General features: G+C 38.0%; 1 protein-coding gene across 6 annotated transcripts in view; it reads left to right on the top strand.

The window, feature by feature from the left end:
• Nucleotides 1-22455, top strand: part of LOC146373386 (cell adhesion molecule 2-like) — a 144863-nt gene that overhangs the window by 105313 nt on the left and 17095 nt on the right. For 5 of the 6 annotated variants that reach the window (XM_084950480.1, XM_084950477.1, XM_084950479.1 and 2 more), the window contains one exon: nucleotides 12931-13080. In XM_084950480.1, coding sequence (XP_084806606.1) covers nucleotides 12931-13080 — 150 coding nt within the window. The remainder of the gene's footprint in view (nucleotides 1-12930; nucleotides 13081-22455) is intronic. The other variant, XM_084950483.1, reaches the window with a different exon arrangement.

Genomic DNA, 22455 nt, shown 5'->3' on the forward strand with positions numbered 1-22455 from the left:
TGAGGCACGTTAAGTGTATATATTTAAAGTAACTACTTAAATATGAAATCTCCTGTTTCACGTGGAGACAGTACAGTATTTCTGACCCACTTTCTGAAACTGATGTATTACCACTTTCTTCTTTCCTTTTTTTTTTCGTGCACAGCAGAAAAAAAACATGGCTAAGAGTTTCCCCCAGCAGGGATATTTATTGCCAGTTCTGTGGATTGTCCACCCCCTACTTTTCCCCCCACCTTCCCCACTGCGGTAAATTATAGGGGAGGACGACGCTCAGTACCACCTCTGTGTCGAGGAAGGTTCACTTTTGCTCAGGTGTTAGTCTGTAACAGGCACAAAATGTTCTTTTTGATGAAGGGTAAAGCTAGCAGACAGCTCACTCTGTCTTGGTTATTTCCTTTCTGAAAGACTTCATCAGCTCAATCAAATGACTGCATCATTTAGGATCACATTATCAGTGCAGACTATGAATACAATACAGCGCTGATAGTCATTTTTTGTGTGCCGGTGGGTTATCTCATCACATGCATTGTGTGTGTCTGAGTTCTTGTTTACAGATGATGGAGCCACTGTAAAAAAATCACTGTAATCCTAGTGCAGATAGAGGGTGCATAATGTATCTTTGTACAATCTACATAAACAAATTTAATGCCAAGATGACTACTAATTGATTTTACAAAAAAGAAGGAAAAAAAAACAAGAGCAATAAGTATGAGGCCAGTTGCACGTGAACGTAGACACCAGATTATTTTATGGAATATACTATACTGTGTATAAAAAAATGATACAAAATTATACATAAAGACTCTAATATTCATTTTGGTTAAATGAATATTAGATGAATGGTTTGGTTAAATGTCCTTTAGCATTTTGCACTAGTTACTTTTGGTAACTATCAAAAAGCATCTGACATAATTCTGGCTGGATATTTGACCAATCCTCTTGGATTAGGTAGAGTTCCTTTCAGTTGGATGGTTTACTACCATGGAACCAGCTTTTTTTCAGTGTCCACAAATTTTAAATAGGAATAAGGTTGTGGCTTTGAGAAGACTATTCCAGAAGCCTAATGTTAGCCTGCGTTTTTGTTTTGCGTGTGTGATTTGAGATAAAGTTGAACAATTTGGAGGTAGTCCTCATTCTTCATTATTCCATCCACATTTTGCAATGTACCAGTACCACTGGAAGCAAAATATCCCCAGCGCATGATGCTGCCACCACCGTGCTTGACAGTTGGCACAGTATTCTTATTTCTGAAAGTCTCCAAACATTCCTCTTTTGGCCAAATCTCAAAGCTCAATCTTTGTATTGTCTCACCATAAAACGTTTCTCCAGAAAGCACTTGGGTTGTCCACCTGTGCAGCTGAGAAGGTCAGTTGAGGTTGAAGGTGTCAGTTTTGGAGTAGGGGTTTCTACTTCTTCTTTGTTGGCACCCTCCAAGCCCATGGTGATGTAAACCTCGCTTTGCAGCGATGCTGATGTTCCAGGAGTTTTCAGTTCATGGCACACTTGTGCCTTGGTGGTTCCTGCAGTAAACAACCTAACTAATTTCCTCCATTTGAGAATGACTAACTTTGGCAAAGAGGTAACAAATCTAAATGACTTGCGTTTACACACAGTTGTTTGAACTGTGTGTAAGTCTAAATTAAAAGTTGTGTATATGCAAGTGGAACTGATGATCTTGAAATCTGCAATTGTTTGAAAATGGCTCCCAGAGACCTTCCTACCTTGTATAAATTTCCCTTCTTAGGTCTTCACTGACTTCCCTGGAGTTTCCCAGTTCTGAGCATTGGTCTATCTAATGAGTGCTGCCAAATAAATCCTTTATGCTGGAAAGGAGAAATTACCAGGAATCATGATCGCTAATGAGAGGTTAATCATCATTAGAAATCATTAAAAGCTATCCCAAAAGGTTGATTCTGTTCATCTGGACGTAGCGTTTTCAGTGGGAGAAATGAACAGAATCAACCTTTTGGGATTTACTTACCTGGATGATTGAGCATGCATCAAGTACGGACATAAAAGCTATCTATCTGTTACCTACATACCTCACAGACATTAACTACATGACCAGTTTGGCTACATGTAATCAAAATATTTGCTTTTACTATAATTATGTATAGATTTCAGTGTCTAAATGCATTTTATGCCTGTATAGTTTCAAATATTTCTTGCAGTTTCTTTTTTGTGACATTATCTGCAACTAAGTCTATGGTGTACATTTACAGATTAGCTTCAGTTCACTGATCAGATCTAGATTTAGCGCTAATTAGCTGCTGTCCTTAAATAGTTGCTTAAATCTTTAGCTACCGACTGTAGGCAGGTAGCTGTTAAAATAGCACACAATAGCATTTCTTCAGTTCAGTTCCTCAGATCAGTACGTTTATAATAAGCATGGTATGCATTTATGTGGATGTCATACCAACTTAAATTACACTGTCAGTTTAAGTGATTCTTTTGTGTGAACGATGTGACCTTTTAGTCAGATTTAAATCATATCAAACATGTTTTTGCCCGTGTTCGGGAAAGGTCACTCAGCAAACAATCAGATCTCATGGGGTTACTTTAGCAGTAAACTACAGCTTGTCTTATCTTTTCTCATTATCATGTTATTCCATAGTGTTTGTTTTAGGAAAAACAGTTAAAGGTAGGTAATGAATGATACTGATATTTAAATCATAGATGTGATGAGCATGGTGTTTACATTACTTCTATGTTTGCACATTGCATTCATTTAAGTAATCCACACACTACTGTGTTGTGAGGGTGTCTTCTTCAAGCTCGGGTCCTTTGCTAAATGCCTATGTGCAGTATCTTGGCTTTTTGTAGAACTACACTTCCTCACCCCTCAAATGTTATACTGGAAACTGACTAAAGCGAGGGGGAACAAGCCCATAATGGTCCGTGTGAATTTAGCACAAATCAGGCTGAAAATCTTCTTGACATGTTTCACATAGCTGAGAAGGGTTATGATGCATAATTAACTCATACACTATCAGCTTTCTAAGCAATCTAAGCAGTTCTATCATTCAGCTTCCCACAATTGAGCTTGAAGTTACCTCAGTGTGCTTGTGCAAGTATAGAAGCAAACAATAACAAATATGGAACGGACCATAGCGGATATTGTGTGGACAAAATCTCTTTAGACCAGAATAATTGAGCTCTGACAACAACACACTTGCCTGTAAAGCCTCTTTTTTTTCTCCCTTTCAAAGATGTGTCATCTTGTTTAAATGGAATTTCCTTGGAATTGTCAATAGAAACCATCCGAGGGACAACCCTGATCTGTTATGTATCTTGTGAAAACCCACACAAAGAGGAGGAAGAACTCATCTGGGGTTTTCATGTGTACAATCAGTGTTAGCATTATGCCTCCAGGACTTGTGCTGGGCTGTGCAAGCTCATTCTTATTCCCAGACTGACATATACTGCAGTTTTGTCAAAACTGCTGGCATTACAGAGAGTGTCTTTTGGGGTTGGTGCTTTAATGCACTGGTTGTGCCATAGTGAGACCAGTGTCACTCATCTTTCAATGTCTAGGGTTATTGTTGTGAACTGTTGTATTTTAACCCAGCCCACACTCTTTTCCAATGTAGCTTTGCTGCCAAACTAAACAGCAAATTAAAGAAACAAATTTTTGTTTGAAAACCAAATCAGGTAGTGTGTTAGAGTGAGAGAAAGAAACTTGTTTAACAACACATCCATCAACAATCCATTAAAATGTTCACATGGACAGATGAAGATGGAAATTTTGATGTTTGGTAAGTGCTCAAGCAGAAAACTGACCTGCCGCAGGTTAAAATATACTTTATAATTATCATAATAATCCTTTAAAAGTGTGTGTTAATGCACTCAAATAACAAAAAAAGAAAACAGAATATGGAATATTGATGTGCAGCAAATGTACAGTTATGTAATCTATTTCTAACCAGTAGATTAGCTGCAGGCAGAGCTGCCATTTATAACAGAAGCTGCTCTTGTTTTAAAAATTTTGTCAGATCTCCTCATTATGCCGTCATTATTATCATGGTTACATTATTATACTAATTTACACATTGAAATTTAATGAGATGCTTTTCATTTTGCACTACAGACTCTAAATTGACATATTTTAGCGGATTAGTACAGTAGAGATTGCGTTCTTTAATAGATTTCAAACTAACTGGTTTCCGTGCTTCAGAAATAAGGCCTGTTTGTCTTCAGTTTCAATAGCCTTTTACCATATAGTTAGCTTTAATAAAATCCACTTCCTTCAGCTTGAGGGAGGGCTGTTTTTCGTTTTAGAAGGGAGACTACATAAATGCTGTACTAAACAATAATATCAATACCATGTTGGAGAATAATGTGACAGGCAACCATTATCTGGACAGCTTGAGACAGATATCCTCGGGCATGATTATATCTTTTTGAGCTGAGACCATCACTCTTGAATCTAGTCTGGCTCTTTAGTACTACATATGTCTGACAGTGTCCTGTTAATGATGCTGAGTGAAAGTGTAGGGTTCAACAATCTGTTCATTTTTGTGTCATGTCATTTAGTAATTATAAAGTTCAAAAGACAAGAGTGAGGAAGATCAAATTAAGTACACCTGTGCCAGGCCTAGTAGGTCTGTCAAGTCTTTTACAATACTGTGCAAACCTTTAAGCCATGACGGTTGATCATCCACCAAATGTGACGTGGCATAATCGTGTCTTTCAAGCAACTTGAAGAACAAGGTTTACTGTTGCAGATGGCCTCCACATCTCATTAAGTCCATCTACTTAAAAGAGTAGATCAGAGTAACCTACATGCCTGGTACCTTAAAAAACTACCGAGGATGATTGGTACTGGTTCTCTGCACTTTATATGGAGTCAGTTGACAAACAAAAACTAGTCTTTTAAAATTATTATTTTTTACTCCTGGGTCCAGATTCATCATTTGTTTGAACTAGTGCAAAACCCTCTTCTGTGGGCTCAAGAAGAGGGTTTACTCAAGAGGCACAGTGACAAGTTTGCAACTGAAAGGCATGCAGCTTCATTTTTAGTGTTTGTCCTTATTGCAAATGTATTTGTAAGAGTTCAATTTTTCAGACAGAATAAAATTACCCACAGAACTTTCCACTCTGATCTTTGCTTTCCTGCGATCCTATCCTTACTCTCATTTGCCCAGCTTAGTGCCGTTGTTCAACAGAGATCAGGCACAGCATAGTTTAAACTACATATTAACAAGAAAATCATCGACCAAGCATCCAGTGACGGTCAGAGTTAAAACTCCCTTTTAGCAGGAAGAACCCGGAAGTAGAACCAACCTCAGGTTGAATTGACCAGTTGGGTTTGGAAGAAAGCAGAGAGAGAAAAGATGAGCACCCTAGGATAAGATTCTCTCTGGAGTTTTCTTTAGACCCTGGTCTCCCTAATGGAAACACAGATAGTTAAGGGTCATTCATCCTGAGTCAGTCCTAAGCACAAGTTTTATTTTTTAAAATGCAAAGTTTTAAACCTAAGTTTTAAACCTAAATGTTTTGTCTTCCATTCAACATTTGGAAACTCTAGGAACCACAAGGTAGCCAGATCTGGTCTGAGAGAGAAATGCTTCATTGGGACAGACAATACGAAAGAGGTTTTCCAATATGATTGAGCTATATATATATATATATATATATATATATATATATATATATATATATATATATATATATATATATATATATATATATATATATATATATATACATACATATATATGTATATATATTTGGTTGAGAGGAGATTTCGGAAGTGATGTTAAAGTATGACACTGATTTAACAGTCTGAGCTTGTATGGCAGGACACCTCAGAGCCTAGGTGTCCTAACAGGGAAATCCAGTCATCTTTCATCTTGAGCCTGGACTTAGCAACTGCCAAGAGCAGTGCCTGTGCTACTAAAGCTGCACTCTGACTCATAAGAGGCCAAAAGTTCAGAGAATGTAGCTTGGGCAAGACCTTGATGCAGAAGTTAGGAACAAAATCTTATCATCAATCAAAAAAAGAGAAAGAAAGAAAGGAAAAAGAAGGGAATGGCTGCCAAAATGTCTGAAACAGGTTTGCTTTTCAAGTTTTGACCTACAGCATCATTTTATTTAACATTTACACACTGTTAGTTAAAACCTTCAGTTCCCATTTAGCCTTTTCATGCTTTCAATCCTGAAAATAGCATTTCTTTCTGACTAAATTGCAGCATTAAATACATTTTCAAATAAAACACACTGTTATGAAAGATCTTAAAGACTGTAAAGACGAGAGTGAGACAGGTCCTGTAGTTATGCTGTAATGTACCCTACCTGCACAGGAATCAAGGTCACTAAAAGAAAACATTTTCATTTCTATTTTTGCTACTCTCAGAGACACCTTTCATCTGTACCTTCTCTCAAATTAAATGATTCATAACTTTGAGTGGAATTTTTGAGGGGTCTTTTTTCAAATGTGTTTCCTTGATGTTTCGTGAAAAACACACATCTTAACTGAATATCTGTTTTTGTCATCACCAAGAATTGCCATGAAAGGATTTTCTCCATAATCATTGAGATAAAAGCAAGGTTAGTAAGGAGGTTTAAATCAAGGCTGGGTGTCTTTAAGGAGCCAGACTGGATTGTAAAATATGTGATTATTAGTCATTAGTCACCATTAGTCACTGAGTTATTTACAACAAAGAATATAGTTGGTGAAATCACCTCTGTGACCTCTTTGAAGAATTTAGTAGGTAAAATTTCAGGTTCACTGCTGTGACGGGGTATTTATGACAGCATGTATTAATTTATGAGGAGGATGAAAAGATTTTCCAAAGCAAGTTAAAGAGAACCTTATAGGATGTTACTATCACAATGTTTTTCTAAACCTTCACACTGACCCGGGAGCTGCCTGTATTTGTCTTGTGCAAGAGACAGCAAGCTGTTATTTTTTTGTTCTTTCCACCACCAAATACACCCCACAAGAGGTCTTCACAGCTTTTAATTAAATGGAATATTTTTACACTGCGGATATGAAACTTCCTTTTCTCTCTCAACATGGCGGCATATAGGCCACGCAGTTTAGACTTAGGCAATTAATTACAATTTTGTCAAGTGACAAGCATTAATTACTATGTTCCCAAGAGTATATTGTCTAGTTAAATAACATGTAAGCTTACAATGACATTTAGGTTTTATTTAACATCTGTCTATTTATCTATCTGATTATCTGTCTATCCATCCAACATCATTTAATTTGACCTTTTGAATAGCAGCAAACAAATGTTTCCATTTTTGTTTTATAGCAATTTTATAATTATAATATGTTGATGTCTGAATGATCAAACACTTAAAATATAGATATATGCATAATTAGATCATCTACAGCATACATTCAGTTCTCACCATAAATCCATGTGATTTGTAGACAAATTCTTACATAGCATTTTGTTACCGGCATCACTCTGTGAAGTTACTGTGTCTCATTAGTATGCAGTGGGGTGCTCAGAACCTCTAAAACCTCTATTTGCAAAGAAGTTCTTGTAAAATCAAGCACCAGAGGTGAACTTATGGCTTGATAACTGCCGTTCATATGAAAATGAATACTTGTTTTCATTTCTTAATGAATGGAGGCATTTTTGCCACTGTTTTTTTTTTCCTGAGTTATTTGTTTTCTTTTTATCCTGCCTGCAGTTTATAGTTTATTCTGCAGTGGTGTGCTTGACTACTCTCCAGCCATTCATCAAGGCACTGCTTTCCATTATTTGGTGCAGTCAGCTGAAACTGAGAAAGGCTTTTGGGGTGGTATGGCTCATTCTTCCTCCACCAACTCTCTGTTCTCCCAGACAGAGACGTTTCTAGGCTTTTTCACCTTATGGCCTGGATCAGTGGTCGTTAGACGAATCAGTGAAATTATATATACAGCACTGTTCTCCAATGATTTGGTTTTCTGACCTAGTTTCTAAGCATGGCATGATTTTCCATGAGTATTATATCAAAACAGTAAAACGAAATCTACAGAAATAGTGATAAAGGGCTCAATTTACATTCATCAGTGAACCATCTTAATCCTCTATTTAAGTATAGTCACAAAGACTATCTTTCTCATATTCACATTTTCTAGATACCCACCAGATCACAAGACTTGCAGAATCAATAACCTAAGTATCATATTCTTGGCTTCTAATATTGTCAGACTGAGATTCCATCAGGCTATGGTCTGGTCTGAGCTGCATTCTGATAACAGCATGAAAAGAGGCTGGCTGAGATGAAATGAAATAGTTTATTGCTAATGTACACTCAACAGCCAGCCATTCTGCACATCTGTATTCATATTTGTACTCTACACCTGCTGTACAGACCTCATCCCTCATAGAGATGAGAAGTACTTGCATCCAGCCTGTGTTTCAGCAGACATCTGTTCCTTTGGTTCCGCTTTAAAATCTAATCATCAAATATTTGTGTTTACAATGAAGACGCTATCCTCTCTCCCCATTTACATTTCTACCTAATTTTAGCTGTGCAGGTAAATATTTGATTCATGAGGAAGTGTCACTTGATTCTGCATGAAAGTTAATGCCATGGTTGAGAGATGTGTCAGCAGCATTCTGACTGTGTGAAGCACAGCAAACAACTTGACTAATCTTGTGTTTGCTGACATTGTGAGTGATGATCAGTGTCCTGGTGGCCCACCTGAATGTAGACCATAAGCTCTTGGCTCAGGGTGATATTCCCGGTTTCAGCTTTTACTCGAGTGGCCTCTTCGCTTCACCACAAAAAAAAAAAAAAAAAAAAAAAAAAAAAAAAATATATATATATATATATATATATATATATATATATATATATATATATATATATATATAAAGCTATATTGCAAAATGGGAAAGGGCTACCAAGGGACCAACTGTAGTTTAAGAGGTAGGCCCATAAGCAGACTGATGCCTTAGAGATATTTTTAATTAAAGCAAGGTCACTATGGCAAAACAATAAAATCTTGGACTTTAATATAATAAATTTTGAGTGAAATGGGTTCACTCAGTTAAGGTTTCATTATTTTATGTTTTTAATCTTAACCTCCCTTTCTGCAGAGCTGTAGGGAGGCTGGATTAGAAAGCGGGGGAGCGAGAAGCACCCATGACATCAGATATTGACTTTTTTTTTGTTAACTTTAGCACTCCATGGTATTCTCACATAAAGAAGCAGAGTATCCAGCTTGAAAAAGCAAACATTAATGGTATTCATGTATCACAGGGCAGCAGTTAGTTTCATCAAGACATCTTGGGTCACTCAATCCTCACCTATTCACTGTCACGGCAGGCAGGTTGCATCCTGTCTGCTGTGAATATGTGCAAGCTGTCAACCGTCAGCTGTAAATGCCTGAAAATAACTATCCCCCTCTTTTTCAGTATAATACACCTAACCACTGAAACAAGGATATAGCAATGCCCAGTATTGAAGTTCTTTAGCCTGCAGAGGTGAAAAACGTTGTGTTTAAAGGATGGCCTATCCTCCCCCAAAACATCTTGCAAAAGTGCAGGCTTCATGGAGTCGTCTTGGATCATCAGTAGAGCAGACAACCTTAATACCTCTATTACTTCTACAGTTTGTTTTCATTCACTGGGAAATACAGCCATGACTCAACACAAACTACACATCCTTGCTTACTTTTCTCAATATTTTTTCTTTCATTCATTTGGAGACAGATAATACTTGACAGACAGACAGACTACTGGACTTTTTAAAATTTGACTCCAATAAACCTGTACCTTTGAAAAAATCTCATGAAAGCTTCTGCTGTTTAAAAATAATTCTCTGTCTTTATTTCACTTCCCACTTCATATAGTCATTTTTCTAAATAACTAAATGCTCTGAAGCTACAGTTCTTAAAGGGCTCCAATATTTATATCACTCTGATACTAATCTGATACTATGAAGATTCACGTCGATGTAGCTTGTACTTTTTTCCCAGTGTGTGCCTGTGTTCTTCTTAGGGAGATGTTCGATTAGGCATCTGTCTGTCCACTTCAACAGTGCAGTAGTCATTAGAAAAGACCCTGCACACCGATCATTTTACCTCTGCTCAAGTGGAAGCTGCGATTACAAGGTCACCAGACTTTATTACCTTAAGTACAAAATGCACATTGCATTTTTCATTGTGCCATGTATTTTATGCCTTGTTCCACTCATTCTTTAACTTTAGCAGATGCTATTAAAATGATGGGATTTTAGTAGAAGGGAAAGCAGTATTATCACTGTCATCACACCATGAGAGTATGGCTGAGACAGTATGCCTCAACATACCAGGATCCTGAAACTGAAACAGCTAAATGCAGTTCAGCCATTACTTATTTATTTAGACCTGTGTTTTGTCAGCTGTAATGTGCTAAAATTCTTCAGAAATAGCCTACTGCAGGCTTTAACAGATATTAATTGAACAGTATCTAAATTCTTGCATGTTTTTGAAGACGGTTATAATAAGGTAATTACAAGAATGCTTAATTATTCTCCCTACCTTACCTTTAAAATCCATGGATACATGTTGTTACACACACCTCTGTGCACCTGTAGTATGCTGCTGAACCATGCTTCTTTAAAGGTTAGTGTACATGGTTGCACAGGACAGTGTAGTATCCTTTTAGCGGTTTGTGATTCATTGACTTTCTAGAATATTGTTTGCCACTGTTCTGAAGAATTAAAGCCAGCCGCCCTCCACTCACAATCTCAAAAAAGAAAAAAAGAAGAAGAAGAAGAAATGAAATACACTCTGTAGCTGGCACTGGGGATTATGTTTCCTCAGAAAGGACAGCATTTTCTCACTCTAGACTCCTACAGAATGTCAAGACAGTGGAATTTCATGAATTTATTAAGTAAAGATCAGTTAGCTCCAGTGCACCTGAACCATGAAAACACCACCAAAAACAATATTCACAGCATAGCCATACCTCTGAATATGTGAAAAGCCTTTATTGGCTTGACAGGCATAATTAAAAGAAATTTTAGGGGTTTTTTGACTCAAACTGGAGTAAAACCTGAGGGACTGACAGTGATATTTATTACTGTTTGGGTTTTTACCTATTTTTATAGCATTCTCTGTGAATAGTGAACAGTATACTCTGGAGACATGCAGCAAAGATACCGAAGAGATTATATGAAGAAAAAAAAAGCTAAGCAGAAACTGACAACAACACCTCCACATGGTACCCCCCACACAATGTATTTGCATCAGCATTTCCTACCCAGCTGCATTTGAATTATTGTGATGATGGCATTTTTAAGTCACATTTCATTAGTAATTGGAGCAATAATAATAATGATGATGAGATTAAATGATGCAGCAACACACAGTAATAATAGATGATAAAAGCCAATAATAAATGATAAATCTGTACAAATATCAAAGAAAGCGTTTAAAAATGCATTTTGAGACGTGTTACTGATTGAGCAGTGAGCAGGTAGTTGATCAATAAAGCCACTGCCACAATATAAAAATCAGCAAATGTGTGCTATTGCGTTGGTCCCTTTCTTGTTGTTAAAACAACTGGTGCTCCTATCGGAATGGACACAAGAGCTGTGGGGGTATCATGTGGTCTCCAGCACTGGAATATTGGTAGCAGGACCTTTAGATCCTGTCGATTAGAGGGTGGAGCACTGCTGGTGGAGACTGATGTGCCATTGCTTTTTCTGCAACAGACTTTATGCAGGATGCGCCAAGTTAACATCCGCATGAATCCAAGCAACTAAGGTTTTCTATAACAACATTGCATTGCAACAGCATTATCAGTGTTATTCACCTCACCTGTCAGTGATTTTACTGCCGTGGCTGATGTATATGGTGTATATGTAATGTGTGTAATTTGGAATATTTTCCTATTACTATTTATAGTCAGCCTCACCTTCACCTCTTTCTGACAATGGTCTCCATCAGGACAATCGAGGTCAAGGAAGGTCCACAGACCTATGGCTGTCCCAGCCTCTTCTGCTCCCATGTGTGAGCTGGACTAATGAGGCAGACAGCTGCTCCCGTAGTTGAAATGTCCCTGTGGTGAACTGTACCTGGGAGAGACAATGTCACCTTCAAATTCAGGCATATTACTGTACTAATGGAAACCAAAGCAGACGTGTAAAATCAAGAGAAAAAAATGTGCAAAGATTAGCTTTTAGACAGTGAAATGTATCCAGGTAAAGGTGGTACATTAGTTTCAAGCATGAACTCGAAAGCTTTATTGCTTTAACACAATTTATCCTTTAAGGGTCTAGCCTGCTCAGGCTCATATTAGCCTACACTTTGTCTTATCACAATTCCCTACGAAGGAGTATTGTTTTAGACATCTGTTTCTGAAGCTTGGCAGAGTTCAATAAAACACAGGCGGGATAGAAATGCGTCTGCAATGTAATTAGGGGACTATGCTGAGACGACAAGTACAAATGTGGAATAAGAAGGTAAAATCCAGCAAGGCTGAGTGATTAGGCCTCATTTGGATGTCTTCTACACACTGTGACGAGCGGCTGTTTCAGGGCACGGCAGTCACTCGGATCGAAGGCCCACGGTGTCTAGGATTATGTGTCAATTTACCACCCAGCTGCAGCTATACACTCTACAGCAGAACATGACTACCTCTAATTAGGCCATGCTACCAATTAGAGCCCAGCAATAAGGAAGCAAGGAAAGCACTTTGGGAGATTAAAACCTACCATTGTTTCCACGATAAAAAAAATCACTGTCTTCTACAGCTGTCAAAGGCTGGGGACCATGACAACCAGGCTCCCATTAAGCTATCTTTGGTTTACTGTGATGTAATGAAGACGTTAATGGAACTGGGCAATATGACAGAACATTAAGTTTGCAAGGTGTCAAGCCTGAAATGGTACATTAATGTGATTCTGTGAAAGGACAGTAAAAACTAGCCCAATACAGCAATCTATTCATGTCACAACCATGACCTCAAACTGTGTTTTATAATCCTACAGGTATCCTGGGTCAGATCCCCATAACTCAGAATGTGACGGTGGTGGAGGGGGCCACAGCCAACATGACCTGTCGTGTGGATTACAATGATAACACTTCCCTCCAGTGGTCAAACCCTGCACAACAAACTCTTTTCTTTGGGGACAAAAAAGGTAAGTAATACTCACAGGGAAAATGCTTGTGATGATTAGATTATGAGATAAAGATGTCTCAGGCAGATTATATTACAAGAGTCTTATTCATTAATTTTTTAAATTTGGAGCATTCAAAATTGCCCCTGCCTGCAAGCACGCTGTTTGATTGAACACGGGGAAAAAATGATATGAGAGAAATAAATGTATTACTCGTAATGTTGAAGGAGACTATTAATGAATGTGTATCTCCATTGATGTCCCAGGGCACAAACTAAGCAGAAATAGACTGCTTTTGAATTGCACTTTTGTAATCATGAAACACTGACAGTGTTGTTTACAGCACAGTAATGCCTGTGGATTGTAAGATGATTGGGCTTAATTAGTATTTTAGTTGCCCTACATTTGTAGAGCTGTTTGTATGTCACTCTGGAAAGGAAGTACAGTGTTGCAACCTTGTGAAACACGGCCTCAGCCAGAATGAATTATAATGTGCTCTCACCAGCCAAATCCAATTTAAAGGTGACAAAAAGTCTAGAGTTGATAAATTGGAATTGGGGTGAACGGGAGTATAACATTGGACTGGTATGGAAGGGCTGGGGTGTTCATCTTTCAGTGTTTCTCACAGCATATTACCCATTTCATTTATGGTGTAGCTGCTAATACAATATCATTGGTTCAGTGATTGAAGATGAACTTTCCCTTTGAATAACAATTGATAAGAGGGAGAGATGCCAGAGTGAACCAGCAGAATGAGAGTCACAGTCTGGATTGAAGAAATACTTTCTCCCTCACAAGTGATTGGATTTGGTAATGAGGTCTAAGGTGTTTTATTAGATGAAATTACTTCCAAATACAATTAAATGAAAGTTAACTGAATCTTAAACAGATACTCTTATGTGAATGGTGTAAATGTGACCAAAGGATCCGGTCTTTGAGCCAAACCGTAGTTTTGGAGAGAATAATAGTTGTGGTATTTTAACAAGTCAAATGTAAAAGCCTTTAAAAATCATTTGGAATGGATTTTAAATGTTTCTGATTACATCACTTTGATATTTTCCATCACATAATGCAATTTTTTTTTCCCTCCCTAGATTACACAGTGTGACTGGCTGCATCATTAACAGTTAAGGGCAACAGCTGGCTGATAATATACATTAGCTAGTGCTGTAGCTCATGCTTATAAAACATCTTACGATGTAGAAATTCATAATATTTGATGGGGCGTTAGTTTAGGCCCAGTGGTCATGCATGCCAGTCGGCTATTAAGCCTGTGGAAATGGGAAACTGCAATTTCTGATAAAAACATTTTAAACACAATGGCATAGTGACACGACAACAATGATATTTTTGTTTTCTTACCTTGAGGCAACTGTTGTTGTCTTTTGGTGCTATAATAAAATTATATTTTCACGTTTGACTTGTATTTCCATTGCAACTTGACTTTTATTAGACTTGTTAGACACCTATAGTTTCAAATGAACCAGATCATACCTGAAAAAGACTCAACTCTTCTTCATTATCAAGAGATGTGACATGATGAATCAACTTCTTTTTTTAATTTAACATAAATGAAACTATAGTATGTTCCTATCTCCTGTGAGTGCAGAGCTGCATCTACTTGTAAATCTGCAATGCTGTTGCTTTAAGCATGTAAGGAGAGCTTGGGGAGCACAATACGTGTGAGCCATTTTGCCCTTCTTGGGTAACCATTTATATTGGATGACAGAATCCTTTTCCTGAGCAATAAGGATGACAAAATGAATATAGTCCATTCAGCAGAGGTTGCCAGGGCTAAGTGTGGGAACACTTCCTCTTCATCTCCTACAGCCAAATGAAAAGCCTTATTGGCACAACAAATACGATGCCTGTGAGGCTATCAGGACAAACTGGAGGCGTGGAATGACACAGGCTTCATATGACGAACAGGGTGGGACACCTGGGAAGAAATCTCTGCTGTGCCAAATCACCAGTTAATTGCTTGGCAGAGGGCTGCAACTGTCCTTCTTCTGCCGTTTGTTGTGCCTTGTTGTAGAGCCAATGAAAAATGTTAAATTCAACCTTATGCTACCTTTCAGTCCAACAACTAGCTGCAGACAGGTTGAGCTTGAGGCAAGCTGTTCTCTCCCTCTCATGAACAGCTGCTTGTGGACTGCTGTCACGGAGTAATTTAGATTTTTGTAGCCCTTCTTGTTTCTAGTGTTTAGATTTATGGCTTTCTTTTTTTACCTGATGTTCTGATAGATATCTCCTTTCCTTTGTGCTTGTTGTCTCTGTGTGCTGTCCACCTCTGCATACTATAATCCTCTTGGGAATCCATGACAACATGGCCATATGTAACCATTTGAAGCTCATGCAAGTTCCCTTTATTCTCTCTTCACAGAGAGGATGGGGGGAGTTTGTCATTGTGCATGTGTAATCCAAAGGCGATTCAGCTTTCACCGCTTTTATGTGTGATTCTGGATGCATAACACATAGAAGTAATGATGCTATGAGGGATTTTTTTTGAAATCTACTCTTGGTCATTCCCTCAAGCTTGGTATTAAAGATAAGGGCATGTGTCTGGATGTGTTTGGAGTTTGATCTAAAATTGTGCGAGAGGAAAAGGAGTATTAAAATGACCTTTTAAATTCCTTTGAGAAGTTATAGCAGAGTAAAGTGAAACAACTAAAAAAAAACTGACATTCCATATTCAATTGAGTTTTACACCTTCTGGGTAAAGTAAGACAAAATCTGATCTTTGCCCGAGCTATAATTTGTTCCATTTTAATTCAGGTCTGACAAATTAGATTTTTTTAAAACTGCATTACAGCCAAGGACAAAGGGATCTCTGTGTCTTTCAAAAACACTGAATATCATAAATCTACTCCAGTTTAACAGAACTATATGTAGTGTGTGCAACGTCTTTGGCATTATTATTGACACTGTTTGTTTCAGTTACATCAGTTACGGCCAGGAAAAATGCTTCACTTAAAAAAAAACACATCTTCCAAGGCACAGCTTTCTGATTAGCCACTCTTATGGTAAAGGTAAGTCATTTGAAATTGTTCACCCTTGCCAACATGGTTTACTGCTATTAGACGACAAGCAGACGTGACCAAGCTGTATTTGGTGTTAAAATACAAGGGATCACATTAAAGGATGCACTCTTGTGCTTCATTTTTGTGCATCATTTTTAGATCTTTTGGCTGATAATTGGGTTTTATGTTACTAGAATGAAAAACTTGATAGCATGCCAAAAAAATAGCAAAGATTTGGAACAATAAACACCTATGATCACTAGTGTACTGTATTAAACTCTGTCTAGTTGCTAGTTAATGCTTTAATCTGGGATTTTAAGAGAAACCTTCCACTTTTTACACAAAAAAATAGTTTTTCTTATCCAATTAAATGAACATAGTCTTTTGACATTACAGATCGGCAGTACTCATAACCCTAACGCCAACATTAACATTATCATTTTATTATTAGCTATGGCCACTAGCCGCTACCCTAACAGTGGGAAAAAATAATAACTGTTTTAATGATGGCACTAATTATGCACAGTTTTTCCCCAGAGTGTATGTAACTCATAGAGGCCTGGCAGTTTTACAAGGGGTTTGAAAGAAACCATCAGGGGCTGTTGGTATAGGAGACCATCAGACAAAGTGCAACCACAACTTTGATCTCTGGAATTGTGGTTGCACTTTGTATAATTTTTCTTTGTTGTAACATCTCACACAACTTTCACATTTTGATTTGCATGATTACAAAAATGTCAGTCACAAAAAGCATTTTAATAATCAACTATTGTTAATTATTTCATGGTGAGTATTGTACTTAATCCCAAGAATACTCCAATTGACCTTTGGCTGATTTAATAACAACATGCAGCAAAGGAAGGATCACAACAGTGCATAATTAGATTATAAACCTACTGGGATTCCTTAAATGAAACACAATTCCAGCAGTGCATCATGCAAAAACTAAAACTTCTCTACACAGCGATGGTGTGACAAACCTGCAAAAAGGATGAAAGATTAAACAAGGCCTAGGTTGCAGGTAGGAACGAGACAGTGCAATTGGTCACAACTAAAGCGATATGTATTATGGGCGAGAGAGCCAATGATATCTCATCCTGTCCCATAACAGGCTCAGTTAAACCTTGAGATTGTTAACCTTGCTAGATTTCCACATCCGATCCATATGTGTTGGATTGTCTCTGCATATTTGTCTAAAGCTGAACACAGCCCTCTTCTTATTTCATGCCAGCTGGCTCTTTGGCATGCGCCTCCTCATCCATTATGAGCATCTGAGTCTTGGTTGATTGTTGCCACCTTACAGGCTTCAGACAACACTAAGGCAAAGACCAGCATTCAGACAAACCACAGACCTGAGACAAGGGAGACAGATAGGCTTAATAGCTAGGCCAATGCATCCTTCATTTATTAGGCTGATTAGTGGTTACTGAAAGCGAGCAGCTCTGTGGTGAGTTGCCACAATGAAAAAAATTGATTTAGACCATATGTCTTTTGTAGAATTATCCCTTTCATATGCTGCTGGAGTTTAAAATTACTATTCCAGAGCAGGGCAAATGAGAACAGAGCTGTCTTTTACTGTCTTCATTATGATTAACTTCACTTTTGGCTTCTGTGAGAAAAGGATAAATGTAAGCAGCAGGGTTGTAAAGAATGGTAATGACATCTGTGAGGCATGCAGAATGGAAACAGAATATTTTGTCAGATATGGGAAATATGAATAATGCAATTAGTGGAAAGCTACTGCAGGTTGCATGTCAAAGGCAGATAGCAAATTGCTAATTTGATCTACAGCGCGTGGAGCAATGTAGAGCAATATACGGCATATACATGCCATAGCAGATTGTTAAAGACTTCTCCCCATTTCAGTTCCATCTCTCAGAAGTTCATGGTTCTTCATTCATGACATTTAATTGGGGCATTCAGTCTGGATCATAAAGGTCACAAAGCAAAATTGATCTTAATTGGCTTATAGTAATCAAAATGCTGTTATGTGCTAAATGAATGCTCTAATGTGAGCATTAAAACATTCATTAGCTTGAGAGAATGAAGGATAATTACCAAGGATGCAATTACTGGAGTGAGCACCAATGAAAGCCCATTTAAGCCTCCATTCTAGAAAACACATATGTGATGGTGTGTCTGTTATCAGCAACTGAGTGACACTTATCTTTAAAATTCCAGTTGAACTACATATTATTATTAGTCTCATTATTGCTATTACAATTATTATGACTGTAGTTCTGTATAGTTCATTCATAGACTTAAATTATAAGATAAAATAAAGGACATAAACAAACAAACAAAAAACATTTAAGTAAGATGTAAAAGATTAAAACATAGCACGATGTTAACTTCATAAATGTAAATGTCACATAATATTTTTCCTAATTTTCTTGGGGAACTAATTTTTACAGGTGACGAGACGTAGATTTGCTGTTACCAGTGTAACTGGCAGCAAACATTTAAAAAGTGCCTCATGGCCACAACTAATGTATTTCTTTGGGGACTAATGGGCTTTTAAGTGTACTCCTTTACCTCTAGCTTCACTGAAATGTGAATCTACCATTAGGGCACTCTACACTCAGCTAGGATCACTTCTGTGCACAGCTACTCTTCTATGCACTAAATGATGATCTGTGCCACACTGCACTCTAATGTATAAAAGCTACTTTCAGGTGCTCCCTTATTCACAAGGGGTCACCACAGCAGATGGTGCCACATGTTTGATTTGGTACACCTGATGCAACCTCAAAGGGATTTGAGCCTCCTCCTGGTCTCAGTCCAGTGAACTTTCATTTGTTAGCTAAATATGTAAACCACTGTACTATGAAACCTCTCATGTGTAACTTATATTATAAGTATTTAGTGTAATTATCTGTTGTATTTAAAGGCCCTTAGAAGTTTAAGGCCCAACTGAAAGAAGTGAAAAGACTACATTGTAAACTATTACAATTATATAATCCTGCTTGGTACTTGTTTTGGTCAGGATTTAATCTGGAGAAACTGACAGCATAGATGGAGGAAATTCCACAGTGTACGATCAAGTTAAAGCTAGTTAGTTGAGAAATGGACAAAAATATATTAAATCTCATTATTCACTGCATGAAAAAGGTACGCAACATAGCTGCTGGAAAAATTCCTCCCTCTTTGCTTAGCTCCCTCAAGTGCCGGAAATTAGTCCAATTTGAGCAGCATCTGCTCTGTGGGATCTTTGAAAGCACGGGCAATGACAATGGCCCTTTGGAACAAGGCTCTTTCCTTTTCTTAATTGCAGCCACATGTGTTGTGGGAAAGAGCCCCCTGCCTGCACCACTATAGACCTGGAAGACATCCAGATTCGCCCACACAGTCACCGAGCGTGCACAGCTAGCAGCAAACACACTCTAATTGCAAAGAGTGGAGCCCCTGGCTGGAGAATAGGTAGGGGTTAGTTGCCAGGATCCTGTGTTCTCGCTTAAGGAGAGCTAGTGCTTTCACATTTCAGCAATAGCTCAAAGTGGTTACAGGCCATTCAAAAAAGGCCAAATGGGGAAACAGTACACATGTAACATATTTTGGCTGAACCCAAGAGCCATCAGCTTCCAAGACTAATGAGTAGATGTGGAATCTCATTTAATATCAGAACTGTCGGTGGATACTTAATTGTTTTGAATTAAAAACATTTTAACACCCCTCAGTGTTGTGGAAACGTGAACGCCATGTGATGATTGCTCTTCGAGGCACTTTTAATTTTAAGGTCATTGCTATTCTAACCAGACCGTCTGTTCTTCTTATGTGTGTCAAAACTGGGCATCAAGTTACAGTTTCACGTGTTAAAACCATTTTTGGAACATATTACCTGCAGGTGATATTCAGTAAAGTATGCCTAGATTGTTAAAAGTAGATATCAAAAACTTTGGTTATGCCCATTGACCTCACTTTGGTCTTCCACTGGTATGGTTGGTAGTGCGAAGGACTGTCAGGGAAATGAGCCAAATATTACTTTGCATCAAAAGGGCAAAGCAACAGCATTCCCTGCCCTGAGGGAGAACTTGGGTGTCAATTTTACTGATTTGAGACAGCCTTGGTAAGGCCTCCATCGCAGAAGACATACTGCTGCCATGCTATTAAGCTGCCATCCTGCAAGGCTGGAGCATACACAAGGTCAGGGTGCAGATTTATGTTTGTGCCTTAGCAGAATGAACAGCGCAAGAGCTATCTAGGGTTTGGGGGAAATGAACCTTTTCATCACATTGATTTCCTAAAGCACCTGGAAAAAAGCTTTGTCAGCCGTTGGCATTTGGGTCTGATTGTGACAGATCTGGCCACATTCTAGGCCTCCAGCCTGGATTGGATTCTGGTAGTATGGTTTCCTGGCCATATGCCGTTTGAGTAATAGATAACCCCTGTCTTTGGGTTATTCAAACCTTTGTACATCTCATTCTATCAATATGTCATTGACCCATGTGTTGTGTAGTACCAGTGAATGTCTAACAAAAATGCATCAGTCATGGCCATCTTTTATTCAACTATAAGTTGTTTGCCAGCTTTTGCGTGGGTTCAGCCTATCAGAACAAGTATTTCGGCTACTGACATTTAGATATATTTCAATTCCGAATAGTAATATGGTGTTGTGCAGAAGATACAGAAAATGAGCTGTATCCAACTTGGTCCTTTAAATGTCATTTGAAATTATCACTGGTCTGTACTGTACTTCGGTCACTGTTTGGTATTTAAACTGATAGCCTACATCTATTGAGTAGCAGACTTTGTTAAGAGGTTGGTTTTAAATTTAATTGTCAGAATCCAACAAAATTGTGGTTTACCAAAGAAATATAAAGAAAGTCCCCCTTGGAGTATAATAGAAATGATTGTTACTGCATTTGTTGAAAATATGTGTAAATAAGCCACTGTGGAGTTCTAAGGGTGCTAATGGTGCAGATTGGAAGGAGGCTAACTAATCACCATGGAGAATCAGCATTTTTAATTATTCTTGTCGCCCGTGAAGAAACATAATTTCAAACTGATCGTAGCTGCTGTGGTAAACCACGCATTATTCTGTATTTAAACACCCAGATTGTGTGCTAGATGTAATTTTAACCAAAAAACACCAGCTTTCTCTGACCAGTTCCCTTTTACATAACAACAGCAGACCATTTATCGTCATCTCAGAGATTCTTTAAGGAGCGTGGGGGTTAAGAAGAAAAGTTGGCCTGTTTCTCCTGACTTTCTTCAGTGCGTTGCAGAGATAGAGGGATGTGGGCCAGGGGAAGCCTAGTACTGTATGTCATCTTGTTGAAAGCTTTGATCCTCCCAGCCCGTACTGCCATATCTTTCAAGTTCCTGTACAGTGTTTGCTTAGACCCCATAACCTCTCCAATGTATCCATCCACCAAAGGGTTTGCTGTTTTCTGCCAGAGCCTCTGGGCATTTTCAGGCTCTGTAGTGAGGATGCTTAACTACAAAGAACATCAGGCAGCTTTGTTTCAGGATGCTGTTTGCTACAGTAAGACTATCAAATGTTTGTATTAAGCCCTGTAGCACATAATAAGCTTGCTGTCTGATGGCACAGACAGCAAGCTATTAAATTTTAATTCTTGCTTGAAGATTGTTTTTATTTACACAAGTCCTTTTTCTTGGATTACAAAAAGTCTCTAGTAAGAAACTTCTTAGGGGCATCAATGTCTTTTTTTTCCCTCTTTCATTTTTTTTAGCTTGTGTGATTACACGATAATGATCATCAAATTATATGGTGTAATTGAAGCTGAAGAACAGCATTGTTGATAATGAACTATGCCTGTGTAAACCTAATAACCACTTCACCCAATCTAATTTAATTGTGTATCACATGTATGCTGTGTATGTTTATCACTAAAATCAAATGGAAATAACACTGGTGATTAATGATTTTTATATAGATTTGCTGTTTATCTGATAGGGCAGCACATTACATTGGTCACAATGATTAAATCCTAATCAGCACCTATTCCTGCTGCATTTTGCCAGGTTTTGCCTGTGTAGTACAATTCAATAGAGTTCAAATTGCTTCAAATGAAAAAGGGTGCAGGGAAAGCGCTGGCCAAGCCTCGGGGGACTGAGGATTAAGAATGTGCAATTTATTCAATGAAGGGCACTTTCCTTCCTGCCCTCTGTGGTTGGTCGCTTGTCGGAGCAGGTGATTTTGAATTTGAAATTGTATAGAAGATGACATGAACAAGATCACCTTTTTAACCATAGATATGTTTCTATGGGTTGGTCAGGGTGCGATCTACCCATTGCTTTTGTCACTGCTCATGTGTACAACACAGTCCTATCAGTACAAAGATCTGAAAACATGTCCATGTCAGTATTAAAATTTTGCCTTTTGCACTGTAACTGTTGCACATCTCTGAGCACA

Source organism: Perissodus microlepis, chromosome 14, assembly GCF_051167445.1.
Source record: "Perissodus microlepis isolate ML-2025 ecotype Zambia chromosome 14, ASM5116744v1, whole genome shotgun sequence".
Lineage (NCBI taxonomy): Eukaryota > Metazoa > Chordata > Actinopteri > Cichliformes > Cichlidae > Perissodus > Perissodus microlepis.